Consider the following 17,027-nt stretch of genomic DNA (forward strand, 5'->3'; position numbering starts at 1 on the left):
CTCACAGATGCATTCGTTTGTTTAGCTTTACTGGGTACAGAGCACCCAAGAAGGCAGAATCCAGGTCTTTGAGAAAGTCAGAGCCTTCCAAAGTAGTGATGGGTGGCCTTGATAGGAAGTGAGTTCCCCGTCCCTGGAAGTAATCAAGCAGAGTGAATGACCACATGCCAGGACTCTCACAGAGAGTCATGTGTTATTTAACTAGATGGCTTTTGAGTTTCCTTTTCACTCTAAGATTCTGGGGCTCCACACACTTACGTGTGTGTGATTGCCTGTTTGGTAGTGTCTCCTAAAGGCGGGGTGGTGGCCTCAGCTTTCTGGAATTTTCTTTTGCCCCTGGAGCAGCAGGTCCCGTCACTGGCCTGCACATTAGAATCACTGAAGTATTGAAATGTCAGTGCCCAGGCCTCCCCTGCAGAGATCCTGAGTTAATTGTTCTGGAGCGGGGCCAAGTCCTCGGTTCTAGGATGGCTGGGCGGGTGGTGCCTGGTGGGCTTCCCTCGGCCCCCGCACCGCCCGACGGGGCTGGGAGGTAAAGGCCCGGGTCTCACTCTGCCTTGGTGTAGAGCTCAAGTCGGAGGCCCTGGACTGACCCTTCCACACCTGCTCCGCAGCAAACGTTTGTAAAGCACTTCCTTTATGTCTGGAAGAGCCGTCGGTGGGCCAGCGTCGGCGGCCTGAGGAGCGGCCAACACCAACGTGCCTTTGGAAGGACCTCGAGCACAGCTGTACCTACACGTGGCAGGCGGGTGATGAAACATTTGATTGAATCGCACAGAATCTTTGCCCGTGTTGTAAGCGGGGCAGGAAGGGGTATCATAAGCGAGCGTGCGGTGGAGAAGGCCGGCTCTGCTCTGCTCAGACCTCGCAGAGGAAACCGTCTCCCTAATTGGAACTATGTTTGTGGCCTTGGGGCGTCAAGCAGAGGGGAGCCGGGGCCTGGGGGGTGTCATTTCCTCCTAATTGGTGTCCTGGCCGTGGTGCGGGCTTCACTAAGCGTCTCATGGTCCCTCTGCTCAGACCCACATGTCCTTGTTATTAACTGCCTGGCGCCCCCAGACATCAGGCTCCATCTCCTCCTGGGAATGACCAAGTGGAAGCCACAGAGAAATGCCCCGAGCCAACCCGACTTGATGGGTTTTGTTTTGGGACGGCCGGTTCCCTCACTCCGCATGTTCCTGCCTGCCCTCCCCACACCGGGCCCGGCCCCGGTTGCGCTTGCCGGGAGGAGGCAGACCCCAGCCCCGACCTGAGGCTGCTCCCGGTCTGTCTGTCATGCCAGAAGGTGCCGGGGGCTCAGCGGTGACACGACAGGAGCCTTGTCAGGCGGCAGGCTGGGCCTGGACGGTCCGTGGGACCAAGGCTCCGGCTCCCCGGGGGCCCCCGCCTCCTCCTTGCTCAGGGGCGGTGGGCACGTGAGTGAGCGTCCCCGGGCCCGGGGGGCTGCTCAGAGGGTCGGAGCAGTGGCTGCCGCGCCGGGCCGTGTAGCGCACACTGCACCTCTAGCTCCCAAGTCTGCAAAGTCAGGACGGAAGTGTCCACCTGCTTCACATCTCAAAAATGCGCCACTTCATTCAAATAGCCCACGTTCAGCTAGTCTTTATTGGCCTACTATGTGCCTGACAGCACCCTACACACAGGGCTGTGGAGGGGCAACGCCTGCCCTTCTGGGGCGTCCACCCCAGCGCTCAGGCCAGCACACATCAGTGGGCAAATCGGGCCCCCGTGGCAGTGGGAGCCGGCCACCCCAGCAGAGGTGTGGACGGCGGCGCGGGCGGGTCTGCTCACGAAGGGCGTGGGGCCCAGGCGGGCTGTGGGCGCTCGGTGCGGAGGCCACCCTGCGTCGCATCCCGGCCGGGAACAGAGCTCCCAGCTCTTGGGGGGCATCACCCAAGGACTGAGGCCAGGGCGAGAAGCTGTCTTCCCGCGGGCACAGGTCCGGGCCCCGCTCCTGGCCCCCGTCAGCTGGCTCACGCTGTCCCTGCCAGCATCTGGGCCAGAGGGGAGGGTGGCCGGCTTAGCCTCAGCTCTGTGCTCCCCGAGAATATGCCTCAGGCACCCCAGACTCGGTGGGGGAGCCAGCCGGCTCAGCAGCTTCTCTGGGGAGGTGCCGTCTGCACTCCTCACATTCAGGACATAGGGTCGGGGCACCTCCTCTGGCCCCCGTCATGCCCTGGTCGCTGAAAGGGCCACCTGTAGGTCTCTTCTCTCCACCTGGGCCTCTTGCCCATTTCTGACTGTCCCAGCCCGGCTTCTCCAGGCCCTGCCCACCTGCCCTTTCCTCTACCTGGTGGGATTCAGGCTCAGTGGGCGGGGGTGGAGGAGTGGGGAATCGCTGGCATTTCACAAGTACCCAGCACAGGGCCTGGCCACGGCTAAGTGCTCAGGAAATATTTACAGGGTGAATGGGTGACTGAATGAAGGTTTGGCCCACCGCGGACAGCCGAAGGTGCTTTTCTGAAATACCTGGGGAGCATCTTTGTAAATTGCCACAACCTCAAAACATCAATATGGGAGGCTCATTCGGCAGCCCCGACTGAGGACCAGCTCAGGGTACCAGAGCGGCGGGTGGGCCTGAGCTGAGGCAGGAGCCCCCGGTGAAGGACAGGGAGAGTGGGCAGGAAGAGAGGGCCTGAGGAAGGGTGGGAGAGCCGAGGGAGCAGGCAGGGGCGTGGCGCAGCCGCGGAGAGCGGCACCCGGCACGCCGGCTTCCCACATGGCCCAGGCCTGGTTCTGACGTGCTCAGCGTTCATGAGCAGGAGTGAGTAATTAGGACAACCATTCCAGAGCCAGAGGATTAAGCTGATGCTGAATATCAGTCAAGTTCGGAGTCTTTCCATGAAATTGAAGGAAAAGTTGACCTTACCAGACAGAAAACATTTCTAAAACTATGATTTCCCAGATCGAACGCACAGCATGCAGATCTTAATCCAGCACAGACTTTAGATGACATGGTCTCTTCCCCCTCAGGGGTCCGGGCCAGTGACAGAAACCACGGACGGACCACGGACGTGAGAACAGGCGCATGCACACTGGGGGGCATCAGCTCGGCTGGGAGGCACCTGCACTCTCCCCCTTGGTTAAGCGCGTGTTCGTCCCTGCGGGACGCTGTTTTTCTGTTATCTTCAGATGTCCCTAGCAGTCAAACACATTTAGGACTTGAGCGTGTCTGGGAAGATCTACCGTACTCATTACACTTCCGGCCTGTCTTTGGAAGCCAGGAGGTTGGTGCAGAGGCCGGGGACACCCCCCCCCCCCACTCCACATAGCCCTGGGGCAGGACAGGCTGGGACAGGACAGGCAGAGCGGTTCTGAGAGTCCTCGCTGCAGGGTGCGACCGGGGGTGGGCAGGGGTGCAGTGCACGGGCAGGGCACGGGATCTGGGGGCAAACAGATGTGGAGTGCATCCTGGCTTCTCGAATCCTGCCTTGTCACGTGGGGTAGCTTCACAGACTCTTCGTTTCGTCCTCTGTAAACGTGGCTCGGTGAGGCCCACCTGGCGTTGGCAGGCCTCTCCGTAGGGCTGTAGGCCAGCCGGGCGCTATCGTGAGGGGTCACAGGGGCGTGAAGGGCTCGCGGGTGGTGGCGGCCCCTTGCAGGAAGGCAGCGCGCCTCCCCACCCTGCTAGGATCTCCTCTGCAGCCCCGGTGGATGGCCGTGGCCAGCCTCCACGAGGACGGCTGAATTGTCTCAGTCGGCGGGGGAGAACGGTATATAGGAAAATCTGGTAGACAGCTAAAATCTGGGTTGGTTGTGTGACCTTGGAAAAGTCACTCTGTGTCTCTGATTCTCAGTTTCTGTATTTGTACAACGGAGACGTCGTGGTCCTGTCTGTAAGCGGAGGATGTGAGAAGCCTAGTCTGGCACCGGGTGCAGTCGGTGCTCAGTAAACGTCAGGTAAAAGGGAAAGTCCTGTTCCTAAGGAATTTCCAGCACTTGTCACGCACCTGTTGCACTCGGTGCTCCGAGGTGGCACGGCGCGGGAGAGCGTTCCTGGGCTCGGCAGGCTGTCCCTGCCGCCTGCACAGCCACTCACGGGGGGCCGGGTGCTCGGACGCTTTATGTAGTGTGATGCTATATTCTCAGTCATTTTCACACTAAGAAAAGTAAAACATTTAAAAACAATTGGAAAGACCATCTACGCAGCTCTGGTGTCTGGGATTTTCACCAGATATCATGAGCTTTTCCTCTTCATATATTCTCTACAGAAGTGGTTTTAAGTGGCTACCTAGTGGTCCATCAGTGGCTATTCTCAAATTTATTTAACCACTCTGATAGCGTTGGGCATTTAGGAATAAACGGCTTTTAAAAATGACTCATCTGTGGGGATGTCGTCCCTAAGCATTCACTGCTCTGTTGTCGAACAGTTCTGAGTCGCAGAGGAGAGGGCTGGCCGGGTGACAGGACCCCTCCCAGCGTAGCAGCCCCTTCGCCCCTCAGATGGGAGCCTGTGGGGCAGGGCAGGTGGCAGGTGCCCCCATGTGCTGTGTGGCAGCTAATTCGCTGGCTACCGTCACCCAAAGAACCGTATCAATTTCAAGCTTCTTTGGAGTTGAGGCAGCAAAGAAAAGATGGCAATTCAACATTTTAAACAAATAGAAAACATTTCTAGTCCAGCCAGACTTTGACATGTTTTCCAGCTATTAGAAATTGTTGATGGTTTATTTTTCATTGACACGTAGTAGAGAATGCCAGGAAGTCTGCAAAGAGGCGAGGGTCCCGTGGCTCCGGGACAAAGCTCGTCTCCCTGTGGGGCTGGAGCTGACCAGAACCAAGAAGCAGGTGGAAGGCACCTCTTATGTAAAGGCTTTGAGTTTTAGAACAAAAGGAAGAGGCTCAAAGGAGGGGAGGCAGCATCTGGCCCCTTTCCCTCCACCTCTTCCTCTAAAAATGATGGAAATAGACTTGGATTCTGGTTTTAGTTCATTTCTGCCAAAAGAAATAAATTAGACATTGAAATGTGCAGCTGATCCCAAGGCCTTCCCAGGCGAGGCGTGATGCTCCCCAGATGCCTCCAGAGCCCTTGGAGGGAGAAGTTAGGGCCGTTTCTGGCTCAGGGGCCGGGGGAGCCGTCCCTGTTGGTTCCTGTCGGGAGGTCGGTCTTTCTGGAAACAGCCGAGTTCAGGCTGTGTTCAGCCCTCTGCAGGTCAGCCCTCTAGGCTTGGGTGGTGTGTCCGGCGTCTCCCAGTCGTGCCCTCAAAGACAGGAGGCTTCCTGAGGGCTGCCCCGGGCTCTGTCCGCACGTGTGTGCGGAGCGAGGACCACAGGCCGCTCTGCATTGCACTGTAGACTGTGGAGGCTCCGTGAAACCTGGCTGAGGTGTAGACCGTGGTCTGGGCGGTGTGGAGGGAGCCCTCCCTGCGGCGCACGAGCCTGCGCGGCGCACAGACCGGGGCCTGTGCATAAGCCAGACCGGCGGAAGCTTCTGGCAGGCAGGGCGCTCTGAACCCCCACCGCTCCGCACACTTGCGCATCTAGGGGGCTCCGGCAGTCGTCATGAAGGAATGAAGGAACGCACTATTTCGTTCGTTCTCCGTGGGTCCCCAGCGCTAGCCTCTGCCTGCACAGAGGGGGCCCCACCCAGTAATTGTACCAAATACGTGACTGACAGAAGCAGGGAGAGGTCCTTGGGGTCTCAGCCTGCAGTGGTGGGGGGTGGGGAGCGGGGGCTGGGCCTCTGCTGGTCCGAGCCGCACCCTCACTCTGCCTGCGGGGTTCGGGCGTGCTGTCTCCCTCCTTCCGTGGAGCCCCCCAGCCCTGCCGTAGGCTTCCCTTGGCATTCGTTGTCTCCTCGCGGGAGACAGCTCCCCTTACTGACTTGCGCTGTCCTTTGGATCTGCTTGAGTGGGCTTCTCATGGCAGAGAGGGCCGGAGCGCCTGAGGGCAGCGCTCTGGGCTCGAGCCGGAGACCCTGGCTTTCAGCTCCGGCACAAGCCACTCAGCCCGGAGCCTCCTGCTGTAATGTCCACAAAGTCGGGGTAGAGGCCGCGGGCTGTCGTGAGGATGGATGAGAGCGAATACGTGACGGCACCTTGCACACTGTGAGGCGCTTTTAGGAAGGCAGGGGCGGTTGTGAGCACAGGGCTGTTGCGGGCCTGCCGTGGGTCTCTGGGGACTGAGAGCTCGGAGGTGCTGCCCGGCGCATCGGCTACTCTGCTCGGGCTGTGCTCCCGTCTTCCCTTGGGACCGGAGTCGCCCCTACTTCCTGGCTTCCAAATGCCCAGCAGGGCACCACGTCCCGGCCCGGACACCCTGACTCTGCAGAGGATGTGAAGTGAATGACAGAGGTAGCTAAGCCTCCCCAGGCCAGGCACGGGTCTAGGACTTTACACCCACAGATGCCTTTATTTTTCCTGGCAGCCCTTGGAGGCGGGAACTAGTGTTCCCCCCACTGGACACGTGAGACAGTCGAGGCAGAGAGAGGTGGAGCGGGCAGCCTGAGGCCGCACAGCACAGAGAGGTGGAGCGGGCAGCCTGAGGCCGCACAGCACAGAGAGGTGGAGCGGGCAGCCTGAGGCCGCACAGCACAGAGAGGTGGAGCGGGCAGCCTGAGGCCGCACAGCCGGGAAGGGGCTGCATCCAGAGCCGTGCGGCCTCGCGGTTCTCGCCGCCACCCTGGGGCTGGAAGATGCAGTGAACACTGGGGGCGCACCCCTGCCTGCCCCACCCTCTGCAGGGGGGACCCCTCTTTGCTCCCCAGCAGCTCTCTGCCACCCTGCCTCCCTCCCTGCTCTTGACCTAACCTTGGGGGTGAGAACACCTGCCAGGACGTTCTACGTCATGCTGGAGAAAACCCTGCATGGTCAGAGATGGAAGGAGCTCAGGAATCCTCTAGTTCAGGTTCGTTCAGAGAGAGGCCCAGGCTGGAGATGGAAGCCCTAACGGAGAAAAGCAGCACAAAAAGGAATTATGTTCATATGACTTGTGAGCATGGAGGCAAAATTCTAAACGACCATCCGCAAACTGAGCCACGGAGAGCAAACGTGATGCCTCCTGCCCAGGCAGCCTCCATCCCAGGAGTGCAAGTAGGCCTTAACTCTAGGAAACAGAGGCTGGGCGGGGGAGTGCTCAGCCCCCGCGGCCCCAGGCCCAGCCCAAGGCAGGACCTGCCAGCCATGCTCCTGAGCCCCCGTCCCCTTTGCACAGCCCCGCGGCCGGCCCCATTCCTGGCCGTCCTAATTCTCTTTCCATTTCTCCGGCAGGATTCCATGTTTTCGTTGGCCCTGAAATGCCTTATCAGTCTGTCCACCATCATCCTCTTGGGTTTGATCATCGCCTACCACACGCGGGAGGTCCAGGTAGGTGCTGGCGCCAGGGCTCTTCCCTTCCGGTTTGGACCCCCATGAGAGAGGGAACTGGGGTTGCCCTGGGCCTTCAGAACGGTGTGACAGGATCTTCATTTGGGGGTCCCCGAAGCGAACATGGCCTCATGATCTGGGGGGCAGTCCTGGTCCACATCCTCATGGCTGCGCCGTGAGAGCCCCGTACCTTCTCTGTCTCTCGCTGGAGCCTTTCAGAGCTTGAGCCACAGACCACCCCCCCCCACCGAGGCAGCCCCGTCTCGTGTCCCCTTGCGCACACACGCACGCATCACACTAAATACCACCAGCAGCCGTATTTCTCAGTGGTGTGGCCGTTACCCCCACTGGACCCTGAAGGCTGGGAAGGAGTCACTCTCTCGGTCGAATACAAGTCTGATGTGGGTGAGGGGTTGCTGTTTCTTGGTGCTCAGAAGTGACTCGGCCCCTGGAGAAGTGTCGGCTGGGCCTCTGGGTGCACTTCCAGGCCGGGGACATGCAGCCCCTCTGGGCTGGGGCGGGGGAGGGGTGCAGGCGTGAGCAGACCTGCAGCATCTTCTCAGGACACTGGGGCCCCATCGCCCGGCCCCGCCGGCTGACCCTCTCCATTGCAGACTGGGTAGTTCTAGAACCTCCAGATGCCTTTCCTCACATGCATGTGAGTCTGGATGTAATCCGGGTCCCTGGGCTGGAGGAGGGCAGCCACATCTGGGCTGCAGGCGACAGACCGACAAGGACCAGAGCCCACGGTCTGAAAAACCGGCTTGAGTCTCGACTCTTCCCACAGTGTGTCTTTGGCCAGCCCTGACCTTTCTCCATCTGTCTGGAGCAGCTTTCGCAGAGGACAGGACAAGCAGTGCTCTGTGAGCCGGAAACGCTATGCAAATCTTGTCCCCGTTGCTGTGGGGCTTTCTGGGCGGGTGGCTGCAGGGGCAGATGCGGGTAGGTGTCGGGGCCCTGGGCCGGCCCGGATGGCTCCCGGCCACCATGGGAGGGCTCCCTGCTGTGGATGGCCAGAGGACACTGATCCGGAAGCCGCGACTCTCCGGGGCTCACAGGCGCTCAGACAGACGTGTGCTCTGAGCGCCACGTCCAGACACCACCAAGAAGCTTCCTTCACGGAGTCGGAACTGCGTGGAGCTGGTGGTCTTTGACCCAGGCTGCGGTCCAGTCAGCCCCCGGCAGGAGCCAGTGCAGGCGGGAGGGGCCAGGCCTACCCTGCCCTGAACCAGCCGTGGGGCCCAGGGATTCCCTCAACCCCTCTGAACCCCCGTGTCTCATCCGGAGGGAGCCCATTTGCTATGTAGCCCCCTGACCTGTGCACAAGGTGTCACCCAGGCCCAAGAGAAAAGGCCGAGTCCTGGAGCTCGGCTGTGACCCCGGCTTGCGGGAGGGGCGGGGGGCGGCGCGGAGCAGGTCCCAGCCTCGGCTCTCAGACCTGGCCCAGCCCAGCCCGGTGCAGCGCCACCAGCTCACGTGGCGCCCCTTGTCCCAACGCGGCTCACACCCAGTTTCCGCTTCGCCCTAGCTACGGGCAGTAGAGGACACTGTTTCGGCCGCTTATTTTCGCCTGGCCCTCACAGTTTGCACTGAGTCCTGGCTCAGACACTTCGGCCTGCAGGACCTGGGGTCCGTGACAGCTTCTCTGGGCCTCAGTTTCCCCATGTGAAGTATGGACGTCCTAGCACCCACTTTGCTGGACTCTGAGAGGGTTGGTAACAGTGGAGTCCGGGGTGGAAGCTGGTGGTCTTCCTGTGACCTCTGCCCCCCACTTCCAGCTGGGCACCCTCCTGCAGGAGGCTGGAACCCCCACCCTTCTGCACTCCCCCCCTCGCCAGCCCGGGCTTGCCTGCGCTCTCAGCCTCCAGAGCTGGGCCCCGTGGCCCCGTGGCCCCCCCATCATGTGGGGAGTCACAGTCCCTGGCTCCCTCTGTCCCCTTACCTTTCCAGTAAAGCGACTCCTGCATGGAGCTGGACCTTCTCCTGCCCGAGGGACGCGGGGGTGGTTTGGGTCCCGGCAGTCGGCTCGGGGAGAGCTTGCTCCTACAGGGCCCCCTCGGACGCACCTCGCCCAACCACATGCAGTTCCCTGTTCTGTGTCTTTCTCCCCAAACTTAGGGACGGTGATGTCATGAATCTGCATTTCCAGGGACCCACAGTGTCTGACAAAGAGCAGGGGTTTGCAGTGCCTCTTTTGAGTAAAAGGGCGCTGGATGCAGGGTGTCCGGTGTCCAAGCCCTGGGGACTCTTCCTTTGCTCTGTGGTCTTGGGCCTCGGTGTCCCCATCTGTTAAGTGGGGCTCCTAAGCCTCCTCGTTCTGTAATGCTCTGGTTTGGGTCCGGGCGCAGCAGGAGGGGGGTGGGCAGCTGGGGGGGGCAGCGCTGGGAGCACCTGCGGGGGTGGGGAGACCAGCTGCTGCTCATCTGCGGGAAGCGGGGGGGAGGCTTGCCCCTCCGTGGGGCGGAGGCAGGGGCTTGTGTGGAGGACGTGCTCGCCACCTCCCACACCAGCTGCCGTGCACTTGGCGCAGACACTTGCATCCGGGCCCCCGGCCCTGGCACACAGGACGCTGGGGTGCCTTCTGGAATCGTATTCCTCGTGTCAGTTTGGATGGCTTGTGTGTTCGAGGCACAATTCTGAAGCTGGGTGGCTCCTAACCGAATGCTGGCTTCTGTCGTGGAGCCTTGGGCTTGGCAGGCTCCCAGAGGTGACCGGGTACGCCCACCTGGCAGGAACCCCCTACCTCTGAGGGCTCTGTCTGCGGCAGGGAGCCACTGCCTCTCGAGGGGGGCTGTCCCCTGGTCGAGGGGGGCTCTCCGCCGGTCGAGGGGGGCTGTCCCCTGGTCGAGGGGGGCTCTCCGCCGGTCGAGGGGGGCTCTCCGCCGGTCGAGGGGGGCTCTCTGCCAGTCGAGGGGGGCTGTCCCCTGGTCGACGGGGGCTGTCCGCCGGTCGAGGGGGGCTGTCCCCTGGTTGAGGGGGGCTGTCCGCCGGTCGAGGGGGGCTCTCCGCCGGTCAAGGGGGGCTGTCCCCTGGTCGAGGGGGGCTCTCTGCCAGTCGAGGGGTGTCTCCGCCGGTCGAGGGGGGCTGTCCCCTGGTCGAGGGGGGCTCTCCGCTGGTCGAGGGGGGCTGTCCCCTGGTCGAGGGGGGCTCCGCCGGTCGAGGGGGGCTGTCCCCTGGTTGAGGGGGGCTCTCCGCCGGTCGAGGGGGGCTGTCCCCTGGTCGAGGGGGACTCTCTGCCAGTCGAGGGGGGCTGTCCCCTGATCGAGGGGGGCTCTCCGCCTCTCGAGGGGGGCTCTCCGCCTCTCGAGGGGGGCTCTCCGCCGGTCGAGGGGGGCTGTCCCCTGGTCGAGGGGGGCTCTCCGCCTCTCGAGGGGGGCTCTCCGCCGGTCAAGGGGGGCTCTCCCCTGGTCGAGGGGGACTCTCTGCCAGTCGAGGGGTATCTCCGCCGGTCAAGGGGGGCTGTCCCCTGGTCGAGGGGGACTCTCTGCCAGTCGAGGGGTGTCTCCGCCGGTCAAGGGGGGCTGTCCCCTGGTTGAGGGGGGCTCTCCTTTGATAGGCAGCATGGGTTTTTGGAAAGTCTTCCCTCCGCTGCGAGGAAGCGGGCCTTCCCGGAGCGTCCACTGAGCCCCGAGCAGGGATGAGCAGGGGCCCATGTCTCCCACAAGGCAGCTCTGTCGTTTGAAGATGGCCGCCCCATTTCTCCTCGGGTTTTTCTGCTTGGCTTTCTGGAGCATGGAGATTTCAAAGGCTCAGGCATCTGTTATCCTCAGGCCAGTGTGAACTGGAAAGAAATGCAAACACAAAAACCGGGCGTTTCATTTATTTACCGGAACCTGGGAGACACTCTCCCTGGGAGAGTGGGCTGCCCGCAGTCTCTGTCACCACCCAGCCCCGGGGGCAGCGCCGGCCTCCCGTCCCCAGGCTGCAGCCCCGCGTGTTCGAGGCCGCGGCGCAGACACACCAAACTCCTTCTTGTCCCCCACTCTTGCACTGGCCACACACGTAGTGGGGTCCACTCTGTGCCGAGCCTGGTGCTCTGCCCTGGAAGCCCCGAAATCACCTTTGCTCCCCAAGGGGCTGCCACCCTTGAGTGAAGCCGCGACTCGGACGCACGTCTCTGGTACCACCCTGAAGGCAGCGTAGCAGGTGGTGGGGAACTTGGACTCTAGGGTAGCCAGGTGTGGGTTCAAATCATGCTCTTTGTCACATTTTAGTGTCCCTGGTGGCCTTTAGCAGGTTACTTAATCCCTCTTAGTCAATCTCCTTTCTGCAAAATGGGGCTGATAATAGTACGTACCACAAAGGGTTGTCATGTGTTAGAGAATTTATGCCAAACACCTTAGCTGAACCAAGGACGTGTTTGCTTGGCAGACAGGGTAGACAGGACAACTCAAAGCAAACCAAGGCCCTGAGACGGGAAACTGCAGCGTGCATCCCCGCTGTCTCAGGACAAGGTCCTGCAAGAGGAGATGGGTGGGTCCATGGATACGGGCAGCACCAGCGGGAAGCTGGGTGCCCCAGGGAAGGATTTCAAGCTTGGTGATGCCCTGCACCAGGGCGAGACGAGAGCCAGGACAGGAGGGGCCGTGCATGAGGGACGTTGAGCATGTGGAATTGCCCAGACTTGGTCACCTGTTAGGATGGAGGTGCTGTCTGCAGAGGGGAGGAGCCTCCCTGCTGCCTGGGTAGCTCAGGGGCTGGCAGTGCCATTCAGGTTGAAGCCACAGAAGGAGGTGGAGGTGGGAGTGATAACCTGGTCAGTCTGGGGCGCGCTGAATCTGAGGTCTGGCAGGGTGGGGCAGGGGGGAACCTAGCCATCTCCAGGCCAGGGCTGCAGAGGCCCCCAGGGGGGTAGGGGCGAGAGGAGAGACAGGGCAGACCCCTGGAGGAGAAGGAACAGTCAGGGAGGCCAGCGGAGACCCAGGAGGCAGGAGCGTTGGTTATGGCGCAGGGAGGTCAAGGAGCTGGGGACACTGGTCATTTGCCTTGGGCCGTGGCAGGGTCCATGTGCCCCGCATCCACTGGGAATGTCAGTCCCAGGGCAGTGAGTGCAGGCCAGTCTTCTGTCTAACGTGTCGGGCTGTGAAGGCAGGAAGCCAGAGTGGCAGCTGGAGAGGACACAGTGCTCAGGGAGGGGTGTCTGATCCATTTTTATAGAGACTGCATGTGGCCATCAGCTGCCAGGAAGGGGCCAGTTGGGAGGGGGAGGAAATAACGGGCCAGGTTCTGGTCCAGGAGCCTGCAGGGGTGGGGGGCGGGGCTTGCTCTCCGGGGGAGGAGCCTGCAGGAGGGCGGTGGTTCGCTGGGGAGGAGCCTGCAGGAGGGGGTGGGGCTCGCTCTCCCGGGGAGGAGCCTGCAAGAGGGGGCGGGGCTCGCTCTCCCGGGGAGGAGCCTGCAGGAGGGGGCGGGGCTCGCTCTCCCGGGGAGGAGCCTGCAGGAGGGGGCGGGGCTCGCTCTCCCGGGGAGGAGCCTGCAGGAGGGGGCGGGGCTCGCTCTCCCGGGGAGGCTCGGAGCCTGGGGCCGGGGTGGGGGAGCAGCACACCTATTCTGGAAGTAGGAGCAGAGCCTTGGTGAAGACACGGGGCGGATAGCTGCAGGGCGCAGAGCAGGGGCAGAAAATTCACCCCGTCCAGCCCCGCGTGTGCACAGAGCTTCAGAGGTCGTTAATCTCAGTCTGTGGTTACTGGTCAAAGTCAAAGTCAAAGGGGTGAGGTAGCCACTCTTGTTTGGGGGTGTCGCTCTCCTCAAGACCTGACGCTGGCTTCCAGAGGCTTCTAGCCTGCCTCAGACCTGATAGGAACGCAATGACAGTAACGAGATACGGGCCTCCAATCGCACGGGTTGAAACACAGGGGCCTGTGAAACGGGACACTGGTGATTTAGTAAGTATGTCTAAGTGGGTGTTTTTTTTAAATGCCAGTAAGTTCTCGGCTGACAGGGAAATGACTTCAAATTATAGGACATAAATTATATTCAAGAGACAGCTCACGTTAGGGAGGGCTCACCTCCCACGGCGTGATGGGCCCACAGGGCGGAGCGCCCTCCTGGGTGTGTAACAGGCCGCCGCAGGGACACAGCCATCCGGGGTGCAGGAGGCGTTCCTGGCCCGGATGCTTCGAGGATCCACTGCTGAATGAGTTGGTGGTGTCTGCCATTGGGGAACAGGAGGACAGCTCAGGCTAAGTATGGCTCTGGACCCTTACCCTCCCTCTCCGTGTGGAAGAAGATCCCCCCTGAGCTCACCCCCACCCCCAAGGACTACCTGGTCCGGGGCTGGGAATCCAGAAATAAGCCACGCCATTCCCTGCCTTTGGAGGCTGCTTGTCCTAGACCTCGATGCATGGGACCAGGCCAAGCCACGGTGTGAGGTGTGTGTGATGCCATGTGCACGGAGGGCAAGGCGGATGTCACGGGTAGAAGAGGCTTTGGCTGAGGCCCGCCTTCATGGGGAGCAGAGATCTTGTATGTTTGTGTGAAACTGGCCTGGAGCGTTTCAGGGCAGTGGGGAAGAAGGGAAGGAATGGGTGTCTGTCCTCCAAGGGAGGTGGCGGCTGCCTAACCCCAGTGGGGCAGGGTTTCTGTCCTTGAAGGCCTCTGGTAGACATTTCCTAGGGGCGGGTGTCTCTGGCTGGCTGGCTGGTGGATTTCCCTTGCCTTCCCTGGCTCCAAGACGGGCTCCCTTTGGGCTGAACAGATTGGGGACCCCTGAGATCCCAAGGCTTCCAGGAGTGTCCCAGCCACCCCACCGGGGGCTGGGAGCTGGCTTGGCGCTGGCTCTGGCCCCTGCACGAAGTGTCTGATGTTGAATCGTAAGCCCCGTTTCTTGCCCGCACCGGCTCCCTGCTGTGAGTCCGTGTGGAGGGGACGACGTGACTCTGTTGTGTCCTGGAGCTGGGGCGCCCAACAGAGCAGGTGTCCAGTGAGAACAAAGAAAGGAATGAGGATGAGCGTGGGGGCAGGCAGGCGGACGTATTCTCCCCTCACTCAGTAGGAGAGGAAGGAGCCTCTGTGTGGCCGACTGACCCTGTGGCCACAGTCCTGTTCCGGCCTCTGCGGCTGCGTGGCATGGGGCCCGGGTCTGCGAGCTGGCCACCCCTGCGGGGCCTCCTTCCCTGCACCCTCACTGGTCCCGGCCTCTCCCCTGTGCCGCCGGCCACCGATTGCCATGGTTACCACGCTAGCCCTGGCAGCCTCTGTGTGTGACATTTTGGGTTTATTTGCTAAATATGTAAACACTTGGGTTTAACCCTTTCTGTCTCAGAGGGCTTCCCTGCCCAGCTGCCCTCCCGGAGCCCGTGGGGCCGGCGTGCGGTGTCTCGGATGCTGGTACTGACTTTCTGTTTTGTCACCTGGAAATGTCACCCTGTCTCCTGCGCCTTGGCAGGGCGTGCAGTGTCTGTTAGCAGGTATGAAACCGTGGCCCCGGGCATGTTCAGACTGCCCCGGCCAGCGTGACCCGTGCGACCGCTATGGGCCTACAGTAAGCCCGCCCCAGCTCTTATGATTTCCAGGCAGATGCCTCTTGCCAGGTCCTCCAGAAGCTTCCTCAGCTCCAGGAGTCCGACACAGTGGGGGTGTCCTCCGCCCTTGAACCTTTGAGGGGCCTGATCTCTGTGTGAGCTCAGACGAGCGCAGGAGGGAGTGCCCCGTCAGCCTCGGTGCTGTCCTCTGCGGGGCGGGCGGCCTGGATCAGATGACCTCTGGGGCCTTCGATCGCATCCAGGGTTCCGGGTCCGAAGGGTGCCCAGTAGCGAGGAGAGAAAGACCGAGGGAGGGAGCCGTGATGGGCCTGGTGACGAGGAGGCCCTCGTGCGGGGCCATCCGAGCAGCCTTGCCCTTCTCCTGCCCACCTGGCCTCTGCCCAGAAAGGAAGCTGACTCTCGCCTCAGAATAGCCTCCAACCTGAAATAGGAAAAATCGCAGACAGTTTTTTGGCTTGAACATCTTAGAGTTTAAAGGTGACTCCTGTTATGTCTCTTACAACTATGAACTGGTCGGACATCTAAAAGCTTTTAGGATAATTAAAGTCGGTGACCGGCCTCCCTTCCCAGTGCCAACTCCCAGTCTCCTTCCATGAGGACGGACGCCCACTTGCCACAGGCCCCGGGGGGCAAGGGCGTAGCAGCATAGAACATTCTGTGTCCCTGCGGGGGCCCGTGTGCGTGCTGCCCTGACTTCCCCAGAGTCAATCCATCCCATTCAGTATCATTGTTGCTACTGTCTTCAAAGGATGCTCTTCCCCCCGACACAGCGGTTCTCCATCAGGCATGGGCAGCAGAGCCCCTTGCTCTGCCTGGACCCCCAAGGCCAGTGAAGCCCCTGCCTGGGGTTGTGTGTTTTGAGAGCCCCACAGGGCTCCCGGTCTTCTCCTAGCCGCCGCCCCCGGGGCTGTCCTGCTGTGCCAGACGCAGCGTGGGACTTCGTGGGGATGCACTGATTCTAAAGACAGCTGGCTCTCCGCGGATTTGGGGAGTTTCTAGTGTTCTGGACAACTGTCATTGCGTTGGACCACCAAGAAAATTCTGAGCATTCTAGTGTCCCAAGAAGAAAGATGGTCAAATTCTCCAAAACCCAATCACTGGAGAAGACATGAGCTGTGCCGGGTTTATCTTTGAATTAAAGAATTCAGGACAGCTGAGTCCTGCAGAGCTATACTCGCTCTGACCACGGTGCAGATACGAACGTGTGGGGTTGTGGGAAGGGCGCCGGGCCTGTGGTCTGTAGACGCAGGGCCACGTCCTGAGTCTGTCACTTCAGCGCGTTTATAAAACATGTGGTGAAGCGTACATAACATTTGCCATTTTAACAGTTTCTGAGTGTCCAGCTCAGTGTCAGCGAGTCCTGCTCGCGGCTCGCCGCCGTCCCCACCGTCCACACCCAGAGCTGACCTTGTCGTCTCGTATGTAACCTTACGCCCCTCAAGGGCCCATGGGCACGGGCGCTCCTCCCGGCCCTGGCTCCTGCCCGCATGCCCGGCGTCGGACCCCCAACCTGCCTTCCCGTGCCAGCCCCCCCACGGCACCGGCCCGCGCTCCGGTCCCAAGTTTAGATTCGGGGAGTGGTTAGTAAAGCCACAAACACTAGTGGCGGCCCCTCCGCTTGCGGACCTCCTTGTGCAGCGCCTGTGCCTTTGTGACCTCGGGGGGGGGCCCCCTCCCGGGCCTGGGGCGGTTCTGTTATCCCTGGTGTGCAGGGAAGGCGGCCGAGGTGTCCTGCGGCAGGGAGAGGCGGGGCCGGCTGAAGCCAGGTCCTCCGAGGCCAGCCCTGCGGGGTCAGACTGCGTCTCCTGTCCCTGCGCCGCAGGCCCCAAAAGCAGCCTGGAAGTTGGGCTGAGCCAGGTGGACTCCCCTCTGAAAAAGGGCGTGAGGTGCCATGACAGGGCCCAGGGTGGGACGGCGACCAGACCAGTCCGCGCAGCAGCACCCGGCCCCTCTGCCCCAGCCGCCCCTCTAGGAGGGACCCCAGCATCTGCTCTGCTCCACGGGGGCTCCTCTGCCTGTCAGAAACCCCTTCCTTATCCTGGTTTCCCCGTTGTCCTCCCCTTGGGTCCCAGGCCTGCCTCAAGGTGAGGCCCGGCACCCTCAGGGCGGCAACGCCAGCCGTCTGAACTGGGACATGGCCTCCCGTCCCGCCCCTGCCAGGCTGGAGCCTTCCTGGCTGCCTGCCTTCCGAGGGGCCATCTCCTGCTCCTTGTGCCCACTTGTTGCTTCCCTGGACCCACAGTGTCCT

The 17,027-nt window shown here is 61.6% G+C and overlaps 1 protein-coding gene across 4 annotated transcripts in view; it reads left to right on the forward strand.

Annotated features, from left to right (window-relative positions):
- Positions 1-17,027, forward strand: part of KCNN3 (potassium calcium-activated channel subfamily N member 3) — a 133,664-nt gene that overhangs the window by 30,403 nt on the left and 86,234 nt on the right. For 3 of the 4 annotated variants that reach the window (XM_078078600.1, XM_078078601.1, XM_078078603.1), the window contains exon 2: positions 7,203-7,298. The exons of the other annotated variant lie outside the window; for it this stretch is intronic. In XM_078078600.1, coding sequence (XP_077934726.1) covers positions 7,203-7,298 — 96 coding nt within the window. The remainder of the gene's footprint in view (positions 1-7,202; positions 7,299-17,027) is intronic. 4 annotated transcript variants of the gene reach the window in all.

The sequence above is a fragment of the Halichoerus grypus genome, chromosome 7 (genome assembly GCF_964656455.1).
Source record: "Halichoerus grypus chromosome 7, mHalGry1.hap1.1, whole genome shotgun sequence".
Classification (NCBI taxonomy): domain Eukaryota; kingdom Metazoa; phylum Chordata; class Mammalia; order Carnivora; family Phocidae; genus Halichoerus; species Halichoerus grypus.